Below are 25,333 nucleotides of genomic sequence, written 5' to 3' on the forward strand. Positions count from 1 at the left end.
TTGTTAAATTATGTTTTTGTATATTTGTAACTTTGTCTGGAGATTTTCGTAAATAAATGAGACAGTAATTGACTACGATTGAAGATAGTACGCGACAAGTTGTCTAGTTTTGACAAGGTGTAATTTAATTACGAAATTACAAATGGGAGGATCTTAAATGATTCTATTCTTCATTAGATCTGTTAACATGATGCAATTTAATTTTGGAAATTAATATGCAATCGAAAGATCGGCAACCAGAGACGTCAAACATTTTGCAACAGTTTCGTTATTTATTCTAGTTCATCAAGACCTTTAAGCTTTTGTTAATTTAATCAATTAAGTGTTTTATAATAAAGTATATTACAGATGCTATATTTTTTTAGAGTTACAAATACAATTTATAATGAAGAAGCTGCTTTTATATCATTTCTTTGATAGATTGGTGGTTTGTTTAAATTATCAAATTATCAAACGAAAACTTTTTGATAGGAAAATCGTTCAGTACATTAAATTAGACTACAAAGGTACTGAAAATGTATTTTGGCAAGAGAAATGAAAAATTCGATAACAATGAAACAAATGAATTCCCACGAGATAAATGAACAAAATGAATAGTATTAATATCAATGACCAATTAACAAGAATTTCAGTGAAAACAGATTTCTTTCTTTTCAAACAATAAGATCGTCAGGGTCTTCCAATCAACTTTATATCAGACTTAATTTTAGTTTGAATAAATTTTGAGGTGAACGAACGTGGACTATTTCAGACATTAGGGAAAAAATCGTTGCGCGAGAGGAAAAGCTTAAAAACAGGCATTTCGAGACTGGCCTCGATCTTAAAAACTAAATCCGCGTTATTTTGAACTATGCAAGTTATTTTCAACGACGACAGAATCGGAGTGGAGAAAAGGAAGAGAAGCTGGCAGGTACAGTGACCCAGAAAGAAATTAATACACCAAACGAGCGACGACACAAGGGCTGCAGAGAGAATTTTCGACGGTCAAATGGACGCTGCATAGAGAGGAGAAGCCTTTCTGTTCGTTCGAAAGACAGCCGCTGGTCCAGAAAAGTTGCAATTTCCGAGCGAATAGGCCGCTCAATGGGTTGAAAAAGTCGATTAACGAAGCTGACAAAGTGGTTGCTACGACCCTGCGACTCCTGACATGTTCGTCCACCCTCGAGCAGCTATTAATATTCCAATTTAATCGACGCTTCATTTGGTTATGTCCATTACAATCCTCTAGGTCTCTGAAGATAACGCCTCAAAGAGGTAAACAGGGATATTTTATTCGTAATTATGCTTGGAGAATTTTATGTTATTATACGAAGATGGATAATTTATTAAATAAATAAATTTGTCATGTGAAAGAATTATTCTATAGATATCATCAAAGAACTGATCAACTTGATATTGTTAATTTTATTCCAAGTATCTGATGTTATTATGTGACGATGGAAATTTCGTTTTTTAGTGAAATCATCTTGTAAATTCTAAATTATTAAAGAATTATCTGGACTCGATTCTACTGACTAACGAGGGAAATTTCTTGTTTAAAGAAATCATCTTGTATCAAAGTGTCATCGAGCAGTTGGTTCGAGATTTAATAAAGACTTAATTCTAATGATTGAGAGGAACGATTCGTTGATAGGAAGATTGATTACTTGAATTTCTATAAAAAAAGGAGTATTTTCCATTTATTTAAATTCAAGTGGACCATGTATTCGTATGAACTTCGAGGTTTCATGGAGTGACATAGTTTGTGCTAACATTGCGAAACGTATTTTGAATAATATCTATATTCCAACACCACTCTTATTATCAATAAAAGCTGTCACATTAAATATGAAAAATAAGAAATAGAAGATCAAAAAATTGAAGTCTTCGAGGGACGCCAAACGATCATAAATCATTCACGAACATTAGGAAGATAACTTTTGCAAATTGCATCGTACGAGAGAAAATAATTGATTATTATGTTTGTAGAAAAACAAAGCACACAGGCTTTGTTTAAGTCGGCTGGTTATATAATTTGGAGACAGTGGTTGACATTATTACCGTCAGTAAGCAAATTAGTTTCCTGAGAAGATAAGTATCGCTGTCATTAAACATGGTGCTAAATAAACGATTCGGCAAACGATAACATTCGAAGGAGTTACGGTAATTATCTTCCGTGCATCTGTGTTGTAAAATAATATTTTTTCAACTAACATCACGAACGAGAGGATTCTTCCATTATCTGTGGCTATGATTGCGACAAAGAACATAAGAAAAAAAAAGAAGATAGGAATCGTAGCTTCTGTGGAAAAATAAGCGACAATGGAGGTAGCTGATAATGACACCCAACCATCATTTCCTTTTCAGCGAATCCTTTTTCTATGCACCTGTGCAATATCTGATGCATCTCATTCCATCTCCCCTTTTCATGTAATCACGTCGTGACTATTTATTCGACGGACCAAAAGCGAGAGAAACAGTGTCGAGTGTCGAGATATCAGTGAATATGAAGTATCTCCTCGTTTGCAGCGTGGTCGCTTTGCTGGGACTCTCTGTAAGCAAACTTTTCCCTTTATTGATCAAGCTTCGAGTACAGAAGATATTATTTTAATTATTTCTTCAATTCTACTAACCTTTTACATCCATTTTTTATACATGTAATTTGGGTCATGTATATACCAAGGTTGCACGAATTAAATTAAATTGATACATTAAACTGACGAATTGATAGCAATATGAATAGACTTAAAATCTACATTAGGGTCGTATAAGGAAATCTTTTATACAGAATCAATGTACTCTTTGTAACATGTTGACATAAAAATTAAGAGAGGATAATTTAAAAAGGTAGTAATAAACATTTCCTGCTTTTCTACTTGTAACTGGAGTACTTAGTCAATAAGTAGACTGCGATATTTATACGTTTATAAGATATTTAAAAGTTTCAAATTGTATAGAATACACAGAATATACTGAAATGCATAAAGTGAAGTAAATTACTCGTTGTAGTATTCAATGGATAAAACGAACCTTTATTGATTCTATTTTTTTGTTAGTTATACTTCATAAAAGTGTGAATTTACATAAACATCCACAGTATATGGATTTCTATATAAATTTTCATTTTTATGGACATAACTAAAAAGATAAGAGATTCGCTTGAATCTTTAAATATCATAAATCAATACATATCTCGTTTTGAATGTTTTATATTATTATCTACATTCTAGTCATCTTTTTTATTTGTATTTCCAATGTATTTACAATATATTTCCAAACTTAAGTAAGCCTAGAACTCGAGATGTGAAATCAATTTATTTTTGTCAAATCAAGAATCGATTTATTTTATCTACTCTAATGCCTCGCTATATCATGACCCAAATAATAGCTGAAAATCCAAACTACCTAAACTAAACTATCTCCAAAAATAATTCGAGGTCCTTGGAGCTCCCTCGGAGTCTAGTTCCTCCAGTTCTGCCAGCCTTTACAATGACCGAGAGAAACGCAGCCCCCAAGATAATTCTCAAAATTGCGGCCCACCACCGAATGGATCACCATGCGGGCCACCTCCAGGATCACCTCCAGGACCACCCCCAGGTATGTCTCCTGACGATATGGCCCAATCTGGGCGCGCAATGATGTTTCAGTCTGGATCCTCTGGATTCGTGAATGGAGATATGAAGAGAAGCAGAAGGGCTACTCAAGTAGATAGAGACGGTGGTGGAGGAAGAGGGCGAGGAGGTGGTGATATGGGAGGTAGTATGGGTGCTGGATTTGGAGTTCGCATGGGTGCTAACGTTGGTGCTGGAGGTCAACATGAAGGTGGGTTAAGAAGCGCGAATAAAATACAAATTGACACTAGAACTACACCAAGTCGAGAAATTATATTTGAACACTTGCCATAGAAAAGTTTTATTTCCCTTTCTGCACATGATGCTTTTGTAATAAAGTTAACTAAATTGTTGAACAACAATTTGCTTATTTATAAGCTTGTTATCGTGGAAACGATATATAAACATGAAAAAGTATATGATAATTATGTTTCTGTGTTGATAAAAATGAACATTCATTTTGTCAAATGCATTTGTGCATTTTTTATTAATTACAAAGCAGATAATTTCGTTGAGCTTGGTATTTCTAGTGATAATAATGAGGATTATAATGTGATTGAATGTTTTTAGAGCACTATTATGTTACAGGTGGTATGGAATAAATAAATTCACGAACGTCGTAGCTTTAAGGTGATAGATACATGGAATTCTAGAAATGGTTATGAAACTGCTGATGTAGTGTAGATTAGCACTTTGAAATAAATCAATTGATAAAAAAACAACTTGTCTTTGAAATATCATCAACCAAATTTTTCCCTTGGATCCTGATCCTTATGTAAACTGTCTTCTTTGAGGAAATTTGTAATCTTTTGCTGGATAAAATGTTACTTGTTTAGCCACTGAAAGCCTCTGCTGACCAACCAGAAACTCCCAGTGGGAGTTCATTGGATTTATCTTTCGTTTCCTCGTGCGAATCGTTCGATGAATCCCGAATGGGGTGAAGAATGATCAGGCTAATGCGCTTTGTCGAGATTAAATTTTAATTACTCTTCTTTCCCTTCTCGTAGTGCGTGATCTGTGTGAATGCCAGGGCCACGATGCAAACTGCTCCCTGTGGCCATCGGGTTGTTTGCAGGTAAAATGATTTTTTCTCTGCATCCTTCTGTGCGTACTATATCTTGCATACTATACTACAATATTCTCGCATTCATATTTATATATATATATATATCTTCTCTGTCAATGTAATCATTCATTCTAGATGTCACTGATTGAAATACTATTTGGTAGTTTTTGTGTCAATTTAGAAGAATCTTCATTATCTCGACATTATCTCGTTATCAATAGGACAAATACATAAATGAGCAATAATAATTTACAACTAAATTTAATTACGTTTACTACATTTTTCTTTGAATAATTTTACAGACGTTGCTTCGTCAAAACGATACAAATGGCAGTGTCACAGAGACTTTTACCACTGAGATGCGTCATATGCAGAGCAAAGATACTACGTCTGAAACAAACTCTCATCCCTCGGGACGTAAGTAGTACAAATAATGAACATTGTTTTCTTCCAGTTCTCACACTCTCTTCCTCTACCCACCTACTATACCCACTTATCTACTACCTACTACCTACTTATCTACTACCTACTTACCTACCACCTACCTAGGTACTTCTCACCCTCGTCGAAGAACACCCTACGACATGTTGTGCTTTACGATTATTTCGTGATGCAATTTTTTCACTCGGAGTTTCATAAAAACGTATACAACCAGAATAAAATGGTCTTCGTGCTCGCCGATGTGATTGCAGGGGTGTAAAATCGTCGTTAATTGGAGCGAACTGGGAAAGCACTCGTCGCCTTGCTAGCGAGGCCAAATGGGCTCGTAAGGCATGACGTATGACTATTCTTTTTTGGAACAGTTTTAATAAATATCATCCCGACTCTCTTTTCACACCAGCGGCTCTGCAATTAATTTCGTGAAATATTAAACACGAACATGGGATACCATCCGTAAATTATTGGTTTTGTTCGTACAACCTTGCTAAAACCGATATTTCGTTTCTATAATATAACTTCAAAGCGATTGCTCGTTGGCCGTATTCGATAAAAATGAATTAATGAAACTTTCCTGAGCTAGTATGATAGTTTCATATGAATGGAAATTTTAGACGATGTGAATTGGATATTTTATTAATTTCTGAATATTTTAACAAACATTTGACTTTCAAGCGCCAGATATTGTATGTGGATGGACCAAGTGCTTGAGATTAGGATGTAATTAATTAATTTACTTCAAATTGAGGTTTGAATTAAGGATTAAGCGAACGACTCATACTACTTAGTTTGTGTTTGAGGGGCCCTTTTTGCGTTACATTCTACTTTCGTAGTTTTAATATATCTATATAATCCTAATTTTATTTTAGCATTAAAACTTTATTTCGCTTAAAACATTTACACCTTCTCATCCTTCCTGACATACTATCTACATCTTAGAATACCTTTTATAATACCGTTTATAACACTTTTACAAACTTTAATACATTTTTATAACATCTTATGATAAATTTTGCAATATCTTATAGTACTCGATGTCTGGAAAGTCTTGGGTTCTGCCACAAAGCGCGTCAGAGTATAACATGGGGACAGGAGTGCCAGTGGGAGTGACTGGACCTGGCGGTAGATGGGTCGCCGGAAATGTGCCAGCCTCCGCCTCTTTGTACTCTATGGCCAGTGGTTCATCCTCTATTTCCGGTTCGCTACGTTTCTAACAAATCACAAAATGAATTACCTCTTCTATAACATTATCTCAATGTTTTAGGAGTGTCTTCCGTATCTTCTTCGAGTTCGTCTTCTGCAAGTAGCACTGGAAGCTCTAACCTTGGAAAACCTACGAGGGTGAGGCAACCTTCTGGCGCGACTCTGAGACGCTCGCAGACGCAATCCATGAAAATGAGAATTCAGGTTGTTTAAAATTGTTTGGAAATTCTAATAATCGAATTCGTATATGTATATTAAAAAATAGAATAACATAAAATAAATATTGATAAAATGTTAGAGTTCAATTTGTTTCGTTTATTCTTGTTATTAGGAGTATCAAGATCCGATTCAGCAGGTCGTGGAAGAGGAAGAAGTGATGAGGGAAAATCGGGATCGCAGGTTGCCGCCGATCAAGGAATTCCAGAGGGACTATCGTGCAGGAAAAGCATCCACTAGAATAAGGTAATAAATTATTGGATCTTTTATACAGATTTTCGATCTTTTCTTCATGAGCATCAAGGTTCTTCGTTTCGTACGCATCAATTGGGATTTCAAATGAAATAATGATCCATACAGTTCTTCAAATAGCAATTCTTTGACTTCTAATTTCTCAATAAATATTCACGTTTATTTAAATTTTCGCAAGTGTCTAATACTTATGCACAAGTTCGTATCTTGTAAAACTGCTTCGTGAAAATTTAATTTGTCTATTACTAAATTTATTTGCTATATAATATACGATATATACCTTCAACTTCTACTCGCCAGATGTGCTCAAAAAATCGTGACTCAATTGGAAACGTCGCCGACCCCGAGAGATTCGAACAACGTGAACAGCTCGACGTCCTCATCATCGACGAAGTCCACGTCGAAGAGGCCTCAGTCAGCTCCGAAGCTGTCGGTGGTTCAGGAGATTCAGAAGTCGAAGAAGGAGAAGGAGAGGGAGAAGGAGCGGGAGAAAGCGGAGAAGGCTCGTCAGAAAGAGGAAGAAAAGGCAGAGAAGACTAGACAGAAGGAGGCCAAGAAATTGGCCAAGGAGGAGAAGAAAAGAGCGAAGAAGGAGGCGAAAGCAAGGCGAAAGGAGGCCGAGGAAGCCCTCCTTAGAGAGTAAAAGTAGTCTTCGAGTCGAATAGGAACGACAAGTAGAAGTTCACAACGATCAATAGAGTATTCGAAAATCCTCAACATAGGATTTTCAATGCAATTGATCTTGATCGCGCTCGGGGCCCGTTCAAGCTGTATCGCGAACGCGATAGTTATTAAAAAAGAAAAAATGAAATCAAAGGATTCACGAGCATTTTGTAATTCTTAGAGTCTAGTTAGTGTTCTTCTCGAGGCACGTGCGATCTCTTTCGATTCTTTGAGATTGAAGAGTGTACGGTGTCGCCAACGATAGCGTTTCATTCCGGGGAGGAAGGGTCTATTTATCGACTATATTAATCGCTTTATTTGACAAACAATTAGGATAAGGCGTTTTAACATTTTATAAAAAGACGCGAGACGTAGGTGTGGCTTTCGCGAGGCAGCTTGAACCAAAGGCAATCCCGAGGGACGCGAGGAACGTATAGCGGCGATATAGAGACGTATATCTAAGATAACCTAGAAGCGGCCAAACTTAGTAACCTGTCATATCGAGTTATCGCGGACTAATAATACTAATCGATAGGAAGACTCGAGAAAAGCGTAGCGCTACGTTGCTATTATTTGATTATCGCGTAATCTTTACCCTTTATCCTGGGCGTTTCCTTTTTGTAGGAACAGTAACCTCGTGACGTTTTGTCGTTACTTTTTTTATAGGATCATCCATCGAATCATTCTCATCGATCTGACTAAACGTAACTTGAATCGTCGGTCGTTTTAGCGGTTAACGAACACACCGATCCGAGACCTATTTTTCGACTCCGCTTCACGGACAATACTTTGAGAAAACGTAGTTTAATTCGCATTTAAATCTCCCCTTTGTCACATTCTAAGAAAAAAAAAAAAAAAGAAAGAAAAAAGAGACACGTAAGACAATTCTTCATCAGTAGACTACGGATGTTTATGAATTTATGAAAAATTTGCAAAGTGCAAGAATGTACAGAGTACACTTTATATGCAGAAATATATAAAGTACAACATAAAACAAAAAAGTACTCTTTGTAATATTCCGTAGGATTAGAAAGACCAGTTTTTTAATTATGTTTGTAAAAATACGAAATAAACATCCGCAGTTTGCTCGTTAGCAATCTCCGATCATTCGATCATGAAATTGATAATCCTGTTCCTCCAATCGATTTGTAGTAATCATCGTTAGTTCGTTAGAAACTTTAACATTTCCTGTTTCTGTTCTTCATCCCTGAAACTACCCTAAAAGAAAGAACAAAAACACGAAAACATGCTAAAATTTGGGATAATTGAATGCGAAAAAATTCCCGCGGTATTTCATCTAGTACTGATTAAAAGTACTAATTTCGACAGCTAAAGAGATACATATGTACGTTCTTTTTCACTTTCATCCCTGCCGATTGAATTATTTCACCCTTTTCTTCGCGCACATGTGCGTGCGTGTATGTATATGTGTGTGTGCGCGCGTGTGCGTGTATGTGTACATATTCGCGAGACGAGTACTCGTTTCACTTCGGGGGAGACGAACAATTTGCGTAAATACACTACGATAAGCCTAAGCGAGGGTTCGACTAATCGAAGAACACGCGAAAGTGTGTCTACGACGGGATAGTAAAAAGAAAAAAATAAAGAAAATGAAAAAAATAATGATAGTACAATACCGATAGATAGAAATGACGAAAGCAGAGTTTCGAGTGCAGTGCGTGCCTCGTTTATCGACTTTTCGTGATTACCGTAGATGCGTAGCGTTTTATCGATTCATTTAATCCTCTTCTCTCTCTCGAGATGCGGCTCGAGAAGCTTAATTAATCGATGAACTATAACTTACAAAACTATTACCCTTCGTCACGTTACACTAGACGCTATTTCAGAGATCCCCTTTTACCCTTGTAACCCTTTCACTGGGCGGAGGCAAGGTAATTACTCGTTTCACAATAACCAGTCGTGTGTGATGATGTTTGTCCATGTAAATTCGAGAACTTGTTGGATATTATTCTCTAACTTGTATTAAAAACAGCTTTGACTAAATTCAAATAAGAAGCTAAGAATTTGTGATTTTATCCGAAGGTTAGAGCTTCAGTCAAAGGGTTACGGAGAAGAAAGACATACAACAAAGAGAGAGAGAAAGAGAGAGAGAAAAAGAGTAACTGTATACATATTAAATATTATACGTAATGTCCTACTATTCCCAGATAAGAAGAACGAAAGAAGGAGAGAAAGTAGGTTGAATATCACGAGTATACGATTCACGGTTACGAGACTAATCCGCGATTAAACCTCTTTGAAACTGTTCTCGCCCTCTGCCCCTTGCCCCCATACTTTTTCAACCCCTCGGTTCGATGAGCGATACTGGATAAAATGATGCTCGGGGTAGAATTAATAATATTTGAATCGATATTCTATATTATTATTAGACAAGATGGCACTTCGTCCTTGCTACGAGATCGGTTACTTGGAATTTCGAGTTTTCGTTTTAGTCTCACGATGATTGGAAAACAAGCCAGCATCGCTCTGGAGCCAGCTCAAGCAGCCAAAAATCAAAAGCAATTTTTTACAGCGCGCGACAATGATTTACAAAAAAAAAAAAAAGAAAAACAACGCGATATCAAAAATATACGAAAATGAAGAAGCGAAGCGTGCAGATGTGAGAATCTTAAAGAACAAAGAGAACAAGGGTTGCAGACATTTATTATTAGTAGATGATAATCTCTGGAAAAGAAGAGATTTGTCGATTCATTTTTCCGATACGAATTCGTTTATAAATTACACCCTACTTCGTTCTTCTTGTGTGATTTTGTTACGCATGAAACGTGCGTTGAAATGTTGTTCGTCCTCCTCCAACTTGACCTAATTTATGCACTGCCGGTAATTTTTATTTCTTAACGATCGAACTTGCGAGGGAAAAGTGACTGTTATCAAAGGGCGTGTTCCCAGGAGCGATCATTCGTGGAATTCGAACCAGTTTAGTCGACCGTTATCTTTTCTATAAAAAAAAATCGATCACGTTCGACGAGGAGAGGGAATCGCCTCGTTCCGATCAGATCATTTTCATTCCCTTTCTTTTCCTTTATCTTTCTTTCGTCTTGCGTAGGTAAGGTTTTTCTCACAGAGCAAACAAACGGTCTCTCGAGAAAGTCTCCAGTTTTCCTCTGTTCGAACGAGCTCGTGCAAGACTCGCGTACAGACGAATCTCGACGAGAATCAAACTGCGTCCTCTCTGTAGCGATAACGAGGAGGAATCTTTTGTTGCCTGTTGTTGGTGAACTTTTAAACGGTAAACCTATTCTATGAATATCAATAGCAACATTTTATCCACACCGAAGCACGGGAATATTTTAGTTTCATTTCAATTTCAATACATCGTAAAGCGAACCACAAATTGTACACAATTCCTTTGTAAAGAAATTCCTGTTTCTTATTTTTCTTTGATCTTTACCATTTCGAGTAGAAACAGGCAACAGCAAGCATCTTCTGTTACCCGCAACAGAAGCGAAGAAATGTGGAAAACATCTCGAGAAACGTGGAACGTTAAATATAGAATTGTTTTTCGCTGTTGCTTCAGCGAAGATGCAGAGACTCTCCTTTGATTTAATCGCGACGCATTCGATGGAATGTGATGAAGAAACTCGACAGACGATCTTTATTGTATCCGAGAAAAACATCGCGCACATATCAGTAGTGATTAATGCAATTTTACTTGGCGTCTTTGCTCGAACTTCAAATGTCGAATCGTCTGGTTAACATGTTGACTGCTGATGATGCCACGTTGGCGTCACGCGCAAATTATTTTCAATTGGCGTCGGAAAGCGGTGGATGAGTTTCAAGAAAAAAATTTCAGTCGCTATAAAGGGCAGTTAATGTGTTAAAAACCCAGCGAAAGGTCGGATCTTTATCGTCAGGCTGCGAACAGTGGAGTTTAACAACGTCGAAGACGCTGCCAATTAGCGTGTAACGTAGACTGTCAATTATTACCTGTTACATCGGTTTCATCCGTAAACGAGTCTCGAGCATTTTGGAGAACAAGCACATCGTGTGGTCGACGAATTCTCTGAGTAACCACTCGAGCGCCACTCGAACTCTGTTAAGCAGAAGCACGCTTCTTTAGGGTTCAATGGAGAAGTGTCAAGACTACACTGCGGATTTTTATGTGTCTATGCGAAATTTAAACGTGCAAAAATACATAGAATAAATATTTTAATTTATCATAAATATTTCAACCACTTAACGCACATGACATATGAGAACATGGATTTAAAAGCTACGATTATCTTATATGTGCATTAAAAAATTGAAAAAAAATACATATATATCTCATAAAATATATAATATCCATTTGCAATGTAAGAAATTGAATGATTCGCATTAGTAAGCCCGAGGAAAAATTGTGCGTTAAGGAATCAAGTATTTTAAATTCTTATAAAAGTTATCCAAAAGTGACATCGATCAGTCCCATAAACTGAAAAGTATTGGGAAACGATGATATTATAAATACTGTTTTTTTTAAATTTACTTTAGAATTTAGCGTGGTTTGTATTATTTTCTTGCCATAGATGAATTATAGAAGTAACTCATTCGAATTTGGAGAGTAACTCATTTCTCGAGAATTCAATGTTAATCGTCTACGTATGCGTCGAAAGAAATTAACGAGAAGCGAAGTTGATCACTTTGGCATTCCTGCTCAATTCTCGTCTCTAATTAAGTTCATAAAACATATAAATTGACATAAAAATCCGCGGTTTAACCGAGAGAATCTTCACGCGTTCACACCACGGATCGTTTCATTGCGTTCGCGAGACTTTCTCGAATCGAATAACGAAAAGAAGTGATGGACAAGCAACAGAAAGAAGACGAGGAAGATGAAAGTGTCGAGGAAGAGTGATTGAGTAGAAGAGATCGCAGAAACAAAGAGAAGGAAAGGAAGAGAGTGCGTGCGTGAGAGAGTGTGTGTGTTTTCTGCCATCGTAAAGTCAATTTTATCGTGTACGTATGTATATGTATCGTCTGAAATGCGCGCGCGCGCATCCAATAAAGCGGACGCTGCAGGTAGGATATTTTTGCTGAGATTCAGCGGACGATTCTCCGGTATACGTGGCCTGAAACTCGAAACAGACGAGAAACGAGGAAAGAATAGAATAGACGTTAATACTGATCGCCGAAGTCCAGCAATTTTATTATTGCCATAGTTTGATCGTAGAAGATTAAGTGTCTTACGATCTGACTATAATTTGGACTTCTAGCGTCTGATGTGTTTGTATAAGATTTTGGTCCTTAGTTTTGTGATCACGAATTCTACGTCTTACTCGATCCACTGATCTGAAAGCAAAACGACCGGAAAATACGATGCACAGATAATGATTCGCTAGCCTTGATCAGTGATACGATCGATGCTGTATAAGGAATGAAGAAACAAACTAGACGAGTTTAACATCCTTTGGCAGTGTGATGAAATGACAAGAAATTGATAATGAACGATTATAATAAGCAATTATTTCTTTATCGTCAAGATCTTTTGGAATTCATTACTTTGGATGGATTGAACCTTTTAATAACACGATAGTTTAACGAAACATTCAGAACGAGCGATTTAAGAAATAATTACACATTTGTTTATCGTCAAGATTCCTTGCATTTATAGAACCAGATACAAACACTTCTTACGAGAAACAAATATTAACAATTGCATTAATAAGTATATTTAACGTGTAAAATTTGCAGTACCATATTTCATAGTATTTAATGGCCTCTCTTATGTTACACTGTGAAAGGCTTCAGCTACGAGAGTTCATCACGCATGAATGAACGAAAGAATCATCTGAAAGAAAAAGGAGAGCAAACTAAAATACCTAGAGACACGAAAATTGTTGGCAATAATATTCAACTTAAAAAACTTAAAATAAGGAAGCAGGGAAAGGGAAAGTGAGACGAGAGAGACGAATCGTGCGGCGTCTGTAGTCGATACAGCGTGACGTGCATGTATCGCGTTCAATGCGTACAGAGGACAACTTTATTGTACTTTATCGTGTAAGAGAGATTTGTAGAGAGTTTATATTAGGCCAATTGTCACAGCGAGAGTTCTACGATAGCGATGTTCTTTCTTCAACAGTCGTGGCCAACTATTCAAAATCGTTCCCAATCGAAATGAAATGCCGTTTTGCTTCGCGTCTGATCTACCGTTTTAATTAGCTCGTATTATTCTCTTTCCCCCCTACCCTCCCCCTAGTTTTATCCACGAAGCTTGCGATCGATTGACGCTCAATAATCGACGAGAAAAATTGGAGAAATAGCATCACGTGGACGAAGCAAAGTGCTAAAAGTGACGCAGCGACCTCGAGCAGCCCAAATAGTTGGCCACACCTACAGCCACAAGAGATCATGTCGCGTTCCAGCGTAATACTCGCGTAACAATTGCCTCGACGAGATGAATTCGTATTCGTATGGCCATTAAGACCATCAAAGGATACCTCAAATGTCAGTTAAGAACGTATACACGTAGTAATAATTTTCGTTCGTTTTCAAGATACCTGTTCTTGGCCAAAGATAGATTAATAGAACTGTGTTTAGTATCAATTTAGAGTAAACGTGATTCGTTTATCTAATAGGTGATTTTCTATTATTTTATTTATTTTATTTGGAAGGATTCATCACAACAAGAAGCTGGTTCCTTGTGTTGAAAAATCAAAATTTACAGACTTATATAACTAATTACAATAAGAGGTTGATTAGAATAATAATATTAGAATAATAATAAATAAAACGCAATGGAACTTTGCTTCTTGGTGAATCATTTAATGGATATCGTTTTGAACGCGTGAAGACTTGGATAGAGCGAGGTTCGATAATTAGATTCGTAGATTGTCTGGTTTCTTTTTTACTGTGCGTTTTTTAAGTAGAATCAGACGTCGAGCTAAGAGAGACGAAAAGAGCGTGGACAGACATTTTGGAATGGTAGATTTTATCGATTCTATTTTTCCTAGTTTCGTTGAGACACGCGAGAAGAGGTGGAAGATAGTTCTACAAGGATTGTATTACGCGACGTGTTACGATCTGTACGAATAGACGACGAATATGAACAAAAATCAAATAAAACGTTACAGTGAATGTTAGCTAATCCCTTCCTATTTTTTCGTTACACCAATCTAAGAAGTTTCCAACTTTCCCAGCCAACCCCAGGGAAATAATTTTCACTTAAAGATATGAAACTTTGTTTGCAAATATTATATTGCAAAATTGTAATTGTAAAATCGTCAAGTTTAACCTGAAATATGTAAAAGTATTTCTATTTAGATTTCATCTTTCTCACCAAGCATATATTTTACGTTGCATTAAATATTTGCTTGTAACTTTCTAAGAAAATACTCACTTTTTTCTCTTATTATAACATTACGTTATTTTCTTCTTACTTTCACTTACGCACTTATGTCCCTGTAATTTACCCGAAAAATTGGAAATATTCTATATTAAATCCTCCTGATCGTTCCCTATTCTATCAATCATCGATCACTGATCTACGATCTAGGATAGTCAAGATCTTTATAATTGAAAAGATAAAACAGAGTTCTACACGATCGACTTAATACAGCCTTTTCTCAATAGAGAGCGCTCTAATCCGAAGCAAACAAGGTAATTATGCACTCAAATTGCTCTTTTATTTAGTCGCTCTTAGCATGAACACCTATCAACGTCTCTTTCGTGACGTGACACGCAACTGTCAACAATGTATCTGACTGATATGATAAAAATAAGGCTTGTCACGTTATACATCAGTTTCTTTCACATTGGGATCGTTAGAACCACGCTCAAAGAAGGTATAATAATTTCATCGATTTCCGATTCGTGCATGTATCTATTTTGTAATCGTCTGCGACCTTCCATTAATCATCAAAACAGCCGACTTCTGCTGATGACAACATAATTCGAACTTATCTTTAAAATTCTCCAGCTTCTTTATATTCCATACATTCCCTCTCATTCATCTCGTCAGGCGCTTACAATAATTTTCATGCGTAGCAACGATGATTCTCCAGTCAGAATATAAAATTTTGTTCGCAGTCAATTTCATATCTTATCAGTATACAAAGTGTAAGTGCTTCGTACGTACATCGTGAATAGAATTGACCGAATAACTTTTAAAACAGAATAACTATTTCAGAACTGAGCCAAACAAAGTGTTTTTTTTCTTTTTTCTTCTTTTTTTTTTGGGGAGTAGTTGAAAGAATTAGTTGACGATTAGTTAAATAATTAAATGACTTGTAATAAAATTTCAGAATATTGCGATCGGCCGGAGCTGCGAGGATGAAAGTAAAGCTTACTTTTTACAACATTCTTTATCTGGGCTTGTAATCAAAATTTAAACAACACGTTTTATGTTAGTTATGTGTTAAAAATTTTATCAAAGTCGACTGACGCGGAAGCAAGCAGCAAATTTTCAGCACGTATATAACTGACATACCTCTTCAAAATGTGTTGTTTAAATTTTCATTACAGACCCGGATAAAAAAGTAACCTTTGCTTTTTTTCTTCGCGATTCCAATAAATTTTCAAAATTTTAATTCAGTGTATTCAAAATTGTTTTACATCTCATCTAGTAAACTAGTCCTTCCAGCTGGTCGAAAACAAAATCAAGTCGTTTGTTCCAATTTTGAAGAAGTTATTCTATTTTAAAGAGTGTGCGTTTAATTCTGCTCACGATTGCATGTATACGTGCATAGATTCCCGAAGGACCGACGCTCAATCGTTCCATAATTTTTAACGAATCACTTAATTCCTCGGTATTCAGATACTAACCATTGGCGGGAATTAGCTGACGGAGAATTGGAGGAGGCTTTATCGTACAAATGGAATGTGAATACAGCGAAGAATGTGATCATTTTCGTGGGCGATGGCATGAGTCCTGATACAATTACCGCTAGTAGAATATTTCGTGCTGGTGAGACCAGCCGTTTGTCTTGGGAGACTTTTCCTCATATAGGAATTCTTAAGGTCTACGTCCCACAATCTTCTATAATCGTAGTATAATTCTATAATGTCGAATGTATTCTATACACATACAGAAAAACTCTTTTATAATCATATGATCATAAAAGATTTTATAATATAAAAGATATCGTTCATATAGAAAATTCTATAATCAAATAATTAGTTAAAATTTTATACTATAGCATATATTCTACGTATAGAACATTCTCCTGTAATTATAGAAACATAAATAACTAATATTAAAAATAAAATATGATTAAAATATATTGAAATAGACGTACAATACTGACAAGCAAGTACCAGATTCAGCTTCGACAGCAACAGCTCTATTCGGCGGAGTGAAGACTAATTACAACGTAGTCGGTGTGGATGTAAATGTAGCAATAAATAATTGCTCTGCAAGCTTAAATGCTGACTACCACGTGGACTCTATAATCTCGTGGGCGCAGGCGGTTGGCAAAGACACAGGTCAGCGATAACAAATGCCAAGATTGTAAACGATAAGTTGTCGTATTAGGTTGTTGTCCAACTTTTCGTTCATATATAAATGCCACTAATATTATTAATGAATATGACGTTACTATGTAAGTCGATAAACCGCGCTTCTAATGTCGACAGAAGAATATTTTCATAAATTTTTTAATGATCCGGCATTGGGGAAGGATTCTATAGTACCAGTTTTGGCACTCATAGTTTTTATCTTTTTCAAGTAAAACAATTTGCGGAGGGAAAAGATTAAATAATTTTGAGATCGTAGGAATGCTATAAGTCGCTTCTTAATAATATATCTGAAGATTTTTCTATCCACATGGATGGATATCATAAATCAAAATGCTAAGAATTTTAGAAAATATTTATTTCTTTATTGCGAAGATTTTTTCGAATATTTATTGTGTTTTTGGATTGATTCAACCTTTTAACAAAATGATAAAATGACGAAGAACTCAGAATAAGCGATGAATACAAAATCAAATTTATAGAAGGTGCACTGTTATGCAACATATATGCTAATGAGGACGTTTAACGATTCTAAATTAAGAGTAAACTAATCTAACCTGTAATCTTTTACAGGATTCGTGACAACCACCAGGGTGACTCACGCGACTCCAGCACCTCTGTACGCGCACAGCGCGAACAGAAAATGGGAGTGCGAGTCGAAAATGCCGAAGACCGCCAAAAAGTGCAAAGACATCGCCAGACAACTCGTGGAGGATCAGCCAGGGAAAAATATTAAGGCAAACTATAATATATCGCGATTGTACAGTAAAATGTTTCACTTCAATTTAAGAGATTGTTAAGTATATTCTTCGTCGTTTCCTTCGGTACAATTGCTTAAAACGTTCGACAGCGACAACTGAAGATTACGATGAGAAATGTTAATTAGAAGTGTATTTGGTTTAGGTAATCATGGGAGGAGGTAGACAAATGTTGAAATCCAATGCTACAGGCACTGATTTCGATCCTATAGACAATTGGGCTGGCCAAAGAAACGATGGTAGAGATTTAATAGAGGAATGGAAGCGGGATAAAACTGATAGAAATCTTCCCTTCGAGATCGTTCAAAATAACGAAGAATTGTTACGCGTGGATACTGATAAAGTTGATTATTTGTTGGGTATTTTTGCAAATGGTCATATCAGTATGGATTGGAATAGAGAAAAAGGTCCCAAAGGACAGCCAAGTCTTGAAGAGATGACCGTGACTGCCTTGAAGATCTTGCAAAAGTCGAAACATGGCTATCTTCTTATGGTTTAGTTCTTATCTTCTTTTTTATATTTATTAGATTAAAAAAAAATATGTCGTTTTGAATAGATATATTAAATGGTAATTTTTAGGTCGAGGGCGGGCTTATTGATTATGCTCATCATCGTGGCTACGCTGCACAGGCGTTGCTAGAAACTGTTAGGTTCTCAGACGCAATTAATGCGACCTTGGGCATGGTTGACACTCAAGACACTCTTATTATTGTGACCAGCGATCATACTCATTCTATGAGTTTTAATGGCTACAGCAATAGGGGCTCGCACATTCTAGGTATTTCTGATAAATCCTATTGTGTTTTTTAAACCATTTCCGACTCAATTTTATCTCCTTTATTGTTAAAAAATCCATTAAATTTGTAGGAAAAACGAAAGAATCGTTGTTTATATTCATGAATCTTTATTTTATTTTTGTGGCAAAGTATTTTTTAAGATACTACGAATCGTTTTATTTATTAAAACTAATTAAACTTTTTTACTGAAATACATTGTAAAACTTTAATGTTAAATACATTTCAAATGAGATTTTAATATGAATTATTAATTCATTCGTCTTACAGGTATAGCTCAGAAGTCCAAACGCGATGGAATTCCATATACAACACTGACGTACAGCACAGGGGGGCCGAATAACATGGCGTACACGACGCTCAAGAATGGTTCCATCGTCAGGATGGATCCTTCCGAAGAAAATACAACCGCGTATACGTACAGTCAACAGGCAACTATCATATCTGACGAAGCTTATCACGGAGGCGGTGATGTCGCTGTCTATGCAATAGGTATAACGCGTCGATGATTTATATATTATATATATAAAAAAAGTAACGCGATAATTATTAAATTAATCGACAAACTTTTGTCATTTAGGACCGTTTGCACATTTGTTTCATAGCGTGCACGAACAAAGTTACGTCGCCCGTGTGATTGCACACGCTGCTGGTATGCAGCCGAAAGCATATGGGAGCGCTGGAAAGCAATACAATAGTCTGGTTGACGTCTCCATGTACATTTGCTTCATTCTCTTACTTTTACTTCATTGACGATAAGAATAGATTAAACCGCAAATGCGTACAATCTTAAAAGAAAAGAAAAGTACAACGTCTTACGTAAGATGTAATATATATTTAAAAAAAAAAAAAAGATCAAAGTTACATGTCTCCTTATCGTACTTAAGTAAGTAGGATAGCGAATGGCCGCGAAAAACTTGGATCCACTTGATCACAGATTACCCTAATTCATTTTAGTGGACACATCAAGTCATTTTGACGAGCGACAGCTAATATAACCTTACGATATAGAATAAATCATTTTCTCGCATTATGTATACATATATAACGTAGTATATTTTAATATATATCTTCTCCTCTTTTATATACAACTTTTATATTAAAACGATTTTCAGTCTTCTGCCGTAGAGGATAACCGCGATATATTATCCAGGTAACTATTAAATTGCATTTCATTCACATGTGTACACAGCATTCATATGGCGCCTATAAAATGCTAAGTAACTCTCGGAAGTTGTAATTCGAGAAAACGAAAAGAAGTTAAAAAAAAAAAAGAGAAATAAAAGGAAGAACAACGATTATGCGTAGATAAAAGCAATACATATGTTGTACAAACTTCTTCAAAAAAAGAACGTATTCGTAATCTGAAGTACGTGGTTACAAACTGTCTATCCTCTAACGTTGCAACTACGTTACTTACGCGTACGATTACATGTATCAGTCCGATAATAACGAAATGTAAAAAAAAAAAAAAAAAATATCGTAGAACTTGTGAACCAATCGACTCGAAATTCTAGACTAACTAGAAAGCCATCGATGGACAATTAACATACACATGTATATTACAGAAAGAGAGAAAGGAAGAAAAAGAGAGAGTGAAAAAGGCAGAGTATGAGGGAATAAAAAAAGGGTATGAACAAGCATGGACAAACTAGTTTCATGCGATATACAGAAGTAATATGTAAGCTCTATCTGGCATCGCGTCGTTTAAGTAATCAAATGCGACAATGGGGAACTGTAAAAGAGACCAAGACTCTCAATACTATCTGGTCTATTATCTGATAAACAGTCTGATCGCAGAATGATGGCTGAGATAGGCAACAACAGCCGGAACATGATCATTCCATTTTGATTTTCACACTTTTACGACTCTCCTCGGCGCTCTCGTGGAAGAGAATCTTGAGCGAGATACATCCGAGGAACAACAGGGCGGAGATCAAAAAAATGAAACCGGGCGTGTACTTTCCAAAGACCATCGCACTGGCCAGCCCGATCAATTGGAAAACCAATAGCAGAGGGGCGAAGTACACAGCTAGGGTCAAGAACAGGCGGCTATCTTGTTTTCGTTTCTGTAGCCTGGTCATTCGGAATCGTGGAGTTAACTTGCAAAATTCGGCGCTCTTTGGTGGCTCCGTTACTTCAAACTCCTTCGAAGGAATACCGCGTATCAGCGACTGTCGGAAATTCCTGCATAAGAAGAAGATCCTCGCGGTGATGAGCTGAAGAAACTGGCCAAGGCAATGGTGCATCTTTTGTGCAACTGGATGCGATTTCGAGTTACCAAAGGAGTAGAGCAGATATGGAAAGAGATTTAGGTTTTGGCAGCAATGACGAATCTTCTGCATCGAGGCGTGGCGAAACAGCATCGGTGGTCCACTGTTACTTCCATCTGTTAAGAATAAAAACAATATATAAACTCACACAGACTCTATTAACAAACTAACAATGATATTATCGGAAACGATGCGATACGATCGTACTTTGCAATTTCAAAGCGATTAATTTTAAAATTGTTAATTAATATAACTTAACCAGGTTCCCTTACCTTTCAGCATATTGGACATACGTCGTACCAGAGTTGGCTTGCCAACGACGTCTTCCGTCTCTATCATTCCTGACACTTTGGTCATTTCGCTTATCACAATGGTAGAAACAACAACCGTAAATTACTTCAGATATTCTTCCTTCAACTCTCCGATGATTCGATCAGACTGTTATTCGCACTATTTGTAAATTTTCTCTGTAAAATGACAATCACAACATTATTATCTTTCATGGTTCGACGTGAGCCGAATTTTTGTTAGTATATATAGCCGGGAATCTCGTGTCGCGAATGAAAACTTTGATGGACTTGGACGCAAGTTCTACCTCTTCTCCTCTAGAACCTCTGCTCGGGACGAGAATCGCGAAGGAACTCTTTGATCCGCACTGAACAGACCTTCGACTTTACCAAAGCCGAGTGGCAAAAAGAGACAAATGCCACGTTTCGATAGCCCTTGCGACCCGAGATTAAAGCTCGAGCTGCTTTTTCAACAAATATCTCGACCAATATCTCCACCAATCAAATCGTTTATTTTAACCCATTAAGGGCCAATACTACGTTAACGTGATATTACATTTGCAACTAATTTTTAATCAATTACTGAATTCTGTTTCCCAATGTAGTAGCTATGAAAGGGAGTTGCAAAAATTTGCTGAATACTTTCGCCTTTGCTATTTCTTCCATTTCCAATTAGATTCTATAATTAAAAGGACTACTGCTAAAGTAGACGTAAAGGAGTACTGCTATGAAGAGATGCTTCCACTTTCCAGTAATATGAGTAAACCAAGACAAAATTCAAATAAAAATCAAATAACTTTTTCAAACATGCTACAAGAAATATTAATAATAATAGACTCTTGCACTTTTGAATATAAAACTTATACCTTTCTTTCTCTTCCAGCAAGTACAATTTAGATATTAGAGCAAACTGTTCAGTTTTCTATTTTTAAAAAAAATCTGTAGTACTTAGAAACTTAAGAGCGCGTTAGCCCATAGCCAAGCAACATATATATTATGTACTTTATCATAACGTTATAAGTATTTCAATTTCTTTGATATTCCGTAAAATTGCAAAATCTAGGTGACGAAATAATAATGAAAAAAATATTCAGTGAATCTTTGGAAACTTCCATTCATCCACAATGTTAAGAAAAACAATTTGATAACGAAAAAAAAAAAAAAAACTGAACTTTAGCGTCAACGCAACTTCGACCCTTAAGGCGCATTCAGGCGCTCGATATTATTGTCAATATTATTTCGATGTTTAAAATTCAAAGATTCTACATTGTACCGGCTATATATATTGACCGTTTAGACAATCACCTCTTATGTACGATAATGTTGAAAACCTAAATATTGATCTAAATATTGGCAATAATATCGATCGTCCGAATGCTCCTTAAATCGACCAACATCGTACCATCCAGACGAAATTCCGAGATTCTCATTTATCGATGGGCACAGGACTAAAGAAATATTACGGAACGATTCACTGTTTTGCAACGACACAAACTTTATGATACACTCGCCGATCAGTTGACTGATCATAATATACCTCTCCTGCATCACTCCCGCGCGCCCCTTATCACAGTAAATTGGCCGTGTTTGTAGGTATATAGAGTCAGTGAACGCGAGCCTCAAGGGTACTGCGAACGTGCGTTCCGTCGTGTGCAAATTTCTCAAAGCTGACGCATAAACCCCCTCGATCCGTATACATATCCGCGTAACCGATTTCCCTATCAAACATGGACTGAACGAATCGATACGTCGATAACAATCGTCACTGTGAGCTGATGGTAATTGAAACTTGAGGAACAATGTATTATACATTAGTGAATGACAATACGAAGCTGCTCGATAATTTTCTTTCTCATGGATACATACATGAGGTTGATTAGCGCGACAAAATAAACAAGAGGGATAAAAAACTCGTTGACTAGCCCTTGACGATGTACGCTATGGTTACCTAGATAATTGTACTTAGAGAGGAAACGATGCGTGATTGTGGTCGACCATGAGACCAATTGACCGCGCTTGAATTATCGAACGATGGGGAATAATGAATTAAACGAATGTTCTCCTGGAAAGTTCTGTGACTTTATTAACTCACCTCGGGGATTGCTGGCGATATTACACGAACGTTGAGTTAGTAGAACCTCGTAGAGCGTTATCAGTGTCCATATAACCCATTCACAATTTTCTTCCAGCGGTTTCTTCGTTCCTTCCTCGTCGAAGGTCTAACTATATTTCTTGTAAAGATTAAAAACGAGCGGATATTCACGGAATATGCCCATCCTTCGTTGCTTTGGCGACTATATTCCTCGAAAGATCAATAGAGTCGCATACTTCTTCTGTCGAGAGTTAGAGAACAACTAAATCCGGTTGGAGCACGACTCTCCACTTCGTTCGAACACGGCAAAACACAAACAACGACTATGCTCACCAGGCGGAGTGGGGCGCATCGTTGAAGCCAGCACGAGCAGCGACCTCACGTTTCCTTCGAGCAACCGTACCGCGTCCTAACAGCTGATTGGTCGTTTACTTCAGCTCCGAAAGTGACTCAACCAATTGGCTGGCATCATAAAAGAATCTACGGTAGGGCATGTGTAGAGTAACAAAGCCGTCTAAACGGAAACGCGAGATTCGTCACGTAGTTACATCACGAGGCTTACACGTGATCTTTTGAAATGTTCTGGCCCTTTAGACGACCTCGATAGAACGTCACTAATAACGTTCGTCGTTGTGTCAAGGTGAGGTATTGGGAACAAATTTACTGATACGTCCGATTGTTGTATCGACATGTTATACAGGGTGATTCCCTCGTTAGATGCTCCAAAAGGAGAAGCCGATGTTGGCTCGGCGTCTAGCGATGATTCAAAATTCATATTTTTATGAACACGAATAAAAAGATGGATCGATGACAGATAGTACAAAGAATACTTTGCTTGATATTTACCTAATATATTGTATGTTTCTCACATTATGTAAATTCAGCATAAGTTCATTTAAGTTTCACATAAATGCATAAGTATTTACGGTTTGCATATCGTCATACAGTAGCTACAGAAAGCATTTGTACATACTCTTTCATTTTTCAATTAAATGTTTCTTAAATAAGTCTTACATTTCATTTTTACAGTACTCATTTTTGTAGTCATACGGAGATGCTATTAAATGACAATACTTGAATCTAATTAATTGATATATATAAATGGCGTAGTAAATACAATGGTGTACAATTACCTTTTGTGGTCACTGTACGTGTGCATATACGAGGACTGAAAATAAAAGTACGAAAATAAAAACAATTTCCAAAATGAATCACATACAACACAGGTGTTGACGCTTTTGTCGAATGTCGAAATACTTTCCGAACAATAGTTTCTTCTTTGGGCCCAACAGCAAGAAAATCTTGTATTTATGAACATAAGTCTGAGATTATTGCTATAACGTGCGGCTTCTTTTGTTAGGGATAAAGTTCAGTTAGACCCTTTTAGAAAAGTATTTAAGCAAAGACGAAGCTTAAAGGATATTGATTTATCACAGTTCAAGTTTGGTAAATGTTTATTTAATGACGAAATTATTGCTTCGGTGGTAGGAAGATCTATGGATTATTCCGAATAAAGGTTAACTATTCCACGAAGTCGTAAACGTGATTCGAATATAGTAACGATATGTGATCATGACGAAAACGACATGGCCTAGCACGTGCCATCGTGGGTGAACGCCATGCGTCGCCCTGTGGCTTGCAAAATTCGTAATTATAATAGTATATCAGAATTTGATCTTCGACCTGGTACAAAGTTCACAAGTGTGTTTATTGAAGTATTGGAATTAAATGTGCCATGTGGCATTAACTCGTATCAATGTCATTTGCCATCCAAATGTATCACCGTTATCTGTATTGTCTCCAATTTCTTTTCTCATTAAAAGACTTCGTCGTAAAAAAAAAACACGAAATCCATCGAATTTCTTCGATTTATTTCCTGAGGAAGCTTAATATTAGAACTACGTTTCTCAAGGAAGCTTCTCGAGTAAGTCTTTCGAGTATAATGCATATTTCTAAAGTACAACTTTCTTCGCGACTCGCGAAACTAATGAATTTTCCAACTACTATGTAGAAACATAAACTCGACGAAGCGGAGTCAGTTACCTTTTTACTCTATTTCCTATCTTCTACATTTTATGTTTCTATCTTATTCTACTTCTTTTCCTATTGCAATATTTTTTTTTATAGTATCAATGGGTCATTAAAAAGTTCGAGCACATCACAAAAACGGTTTGCAGAGATAGACAAATCCGATTAAAACAGTTATTTTGACTGTACAAAGTTCGATGTGTTTCCAACTTGAAAAAAGTAT

The 25,333-nt window shown here is 36.5% G+C and overlaps 3 protein-coding genes across 6 annotated transcripts in view; 2 read left to right on the forward strand and 1 right to left on the reverse strand.

The window, feature by feature from the left end:
• The window catches only part of LOC132913269 (fl(2)d-associated complex component), a 50,653-nt gene extending 36,141 nt beyond the window's left edge, over positions 1-14,512 (forward strand). For both annotated transcript variants that reach the window (XM_060971479.1, XM_060971478.1), the window contains 7 exons: positions 4,598-4,665; positions 4,959-5,073; positions 6,123-6,291; positions 6,359-6,501; positions 6,629-6,759; positions 7,066-11,744; positions 11,781-14,512. In XM_060971479.1, the coding sequence (XP_060827462.1) occupies positions 4,598-4,665; positions 4,959-5,073; positions 6,123-6,291; positions 6,359-6,501; positions 6,629-6,759; positions 7,066-7,408 (969 nt within the window). In that variant the 3' untranslated portion in view covers positions 7,409-11,744; positions 11,781-14,512. The remainder of the gene's footprint in view (positions 1-4,597; positions 4,666-4,958; positions 5,074-6,122; positions 6,292-6,358; positions 6,502-6,628; positions 6,760-7,065; positions 11,745-11,780) is intronic.
• Positions 14,513-15,024: 512 nt separating this feature from the next.
• On the forward strand, positions 15,025-19,294 carry LOC132913275 (alkaline phosphatase-like). The gene is made up of 8 exons (XM_060971481.1): positions 15,025-15,209; positions 16,181-16,383; positions 16,656-16,848; positions 17,452-17,615; positions 17,782-18,129; positions 18,216-18,414; positions 18,701-18,922; positions 19,011-19,294. Exons 1-8 carry the CDS (start codon positions 15,119-15,121, stop codon positions 19,181-19,183), a joined length of 1,593 nt encoding a protein of 530 aa, XP_060827464.1. The 5' UTR covers positions 15,025-15,118; the 3' UTR covers positions 19,184-19,294.
• Positions 18,521-23,433, reverse strand: LOC132913276 (uncharacterized). Of its 3 annotated transcripts, none has more exons than XM_060971484.1 (3): positions 23,083-23,433; positions 20,976-21,170; positions 18,521-20,819 (listed from the first exon to the last, which is right to left on the reverse strand). In XM_060971484.1, the coding sequence occupies exons 2-3, from the start codon at positions 21,058-21,060 to the stop codon at positions 20,269-20,271; spliced, it is 636 nt and encodes a 211-aa protein (XP_060827467.1). In that variant the 5' UTR covers positions 21,061-21,170; positions 23,083-23,433; the 3' UTR covers positions 18,521-20,268. The 3 variants fall into 3 exon arrangements, with proteins under 3 accessions (XP_060827467.1, XP_060827465.1, XP_060827466.1); XM_060971482.1 differs by lacking the exon at positions 23,083-23,433 and adding an exon at positions 22,393-22,557; XM_060971483.1 differs by lacking the exon at positions 23,083-23,433 and adding an exon at positions 21,299-21,667.
• Between the last annotated feature and the right edge of the window lie 1,900 nt (positions 23,434-25,333).

The sequence above is a fragment of the Bombus pascuorum genome, chromosome 13 (assembly GCF_905332965.1).
Source record: "Bombus pascuorum chromosome 13, iyBomPasc1.1, whole genome shotgun sequence".
NCBI classification, from domain to species: Eukaryota; Metazoa; Arthropoda; class Insecta; order Hymenoptera; family Apidae; genus Bombus; species Bombus pascuorum.